The sequence below is a fragment of the Diadema antillarum genome, unplaced genomic scaffold (genome assembly GCF_040938485.1).
Source record: "Diadema antillarum isolate AM-2024a unplaced genomic scaffold, OU_Dant_1.0 seq00001698_RagTag, whole genome shotgun sequence".
Taxonomy (NCBI): domain Eukaryota; kingdom Metazoa; phylum Echinodermata; class Echinoidea; order Diadematoida; family Diadematidae; genus Diadema; species Diadema antillarum.
Window position 1 is genome coordinate 86,758 of NW_027272389.1, and position 1,872 is coordinate 88,629.

Below are 1,872 nucleotides of genomic sequence, written 5' to 3' on the forward strand. Positions count from 1 at the left end.
CACATTCTTTGATTAAAAAAATACTACCAATTAAAAAAAAAATGAATAAATCGATATCCCGGCATATCGTGCTAGCTAGACAAATATTTCCGATATATATCAAGCAAATTCTTTCGTAGTACAAGATGAATATTCAGGTCCTGCTGAGTACTATGATTGAGCTTTAAAGCAAATGAAATCAATTTGCTTTACCAACAGATTATACACCCTTACACTTTGAAAAGCGATCATATTATCAAGGGTCAAAGCCATGGAAATGATACACCAAACTCATCTTTAAGTTGCTGGTTGAAAGGTTTATAATACCTCCTTAGGATTGCAAGCGTATTGTTGGCAATGATGGGATGCTTCCGGCCCTTAAAACGCGGATTGGGACAGACTGGTTCTGACCCAAGCGGAAAAGACTCGCAGTAGAACCCTGTTTCGCTATTGTAGTTAAAATGTCCCTTTTGAAAGAATGCCGGTAGGTCTAGAAACCTCTCCACTTGCCACATGATAGGCAAGGGATCATCAATGAAGGCTTTGCCATCAATTACTAGCAAGTGGTCCCGACCATAGACCGATGCTAGTTTACGCAGCCCCTCGACGTAACGTCCATGTGATATTATGCTGTTTTCCTTGACACCACGTGTTGTCTTATTGATTACCGTCTTCTTAAACGTCTCTCTAACGAAGTTAAATTTCCCTGTCAGACGAAGAGGGTTGTGAGCCGATAAAGGCAAGCTAATGACGCCCAAACTCTCTAAAACGGTGAGCACGTGGACGTAATCAGAGATGGCGCGCTCGACAGCGTCCTTGATGATGACAATCACCTTTGTATTTGGAGGGAGATAGGCCTTCAGTCTTTTCATACTTATCAGCGGAAACGAAAGGTAGCTCGGAGCCTCGGTAATGGTGAGTTGAGCAGGTGTGGAATATGTCATCTTTTGACGCCATGAATGGATACCCTGCTGATTGAGGTACTTTGAGCTAGGGTAGGGCGTCTCCCCAGGAACCATGCTGACTGCGGGGTGATGTGCCATGAACTTACGCAGCATGGTTGTACCGCACTTCTTGACGCCGACGATCATAGCCTGTGGTAGTCTGTGTCGACAACCCATTGCCTTGAACTCTCTTGAATTTGGTTTCCACGCTTGGCAGTCCCCAGCACTGAGGCTGTAAGGCGAGTCATGCTTTTTCGCTTCGCTTCGGAAAGGAGTTCTTTGAGGTGCAACACCGTCACCTGTACTCGTTGTTACACCTTCACCTGTTTTCGTGGTGTGTTTGTTCGGCTTTCTTTGGATTGCATCACTCGCTCTCTGCTGTCCTTTTCGAGAGGATGGTTTTGTCTCCATAGCAACCGCTTCATCTTCCATCGCAAACCCTGAATCCTCTATCATTTCATTTTCCGTGATGTCACTGAATTGACTCGACGAGCGAACTGCCAAGGGTTTTCTCTCATTCTCATTTGTACGCTCTGTCCCTAAAGGATATACATCATCTTAGAAAGGGACGTCAATGTGCACGGGGAAATTAAGTACAACTCAACGAAAGGATTATTAATTGTAAACGTAACAGGCATCGTCCTTCAAGGCAGAATTCATATGACTTAATTGCCTCGATGTTATGTCGAGAACGGAAGTTTGTCAGACAATTGCTTTACAAGGAGACTTGATTATCATAATTCCGTTTATATTTTTCGTTTCCCTAGCTGTCACGTGCTGACTCCAAAAGAAAAGCAACATATTAAGATAAAATCTAAAATTTCGATTTCAAAAACATTTTCTTATACTGGTATTAACATTTATTCGTAACAGGGTCTAACATTGTCTCAACTTGAACTAGGTTTTGTTTATTGCCCTTAGGCAAGAAAATGCATTTCTACTCTCCCGG

General features: G+C 42.9%; 1 protein-coding gene across 1 annotated transcript; it reads right to left on the bottom strand.

The window, feature by feature from the left end:
- Positions 1–242: 242 nt before the first annotated feature.
- On the bottom strand, positions 243–1,355 carry LOC139711726 (heparan sulfate glucosamine 3-O-sulfotransferase 1-like). Its single transcript, XM_071623584.1, has one exon. It carries the CDS (start codon positions 1,353–1,355, stop codon positions 243–245), a length of 1,113 nt encoding a protein of 370 aa, XP_071479685.1.
- Between the last annotated feature and the right edge of the window lie 517 nt (positions 1,356–1,872).

Coding starts and splice junctions, on each gene's coding strand:
- LOC139711726 (XM_071623584.1), bottom strand. CDS start 1,355: ATGGAAGATGAAGCGGTTGCTATGGAGACAAAACCATCCTCTCGAAAA.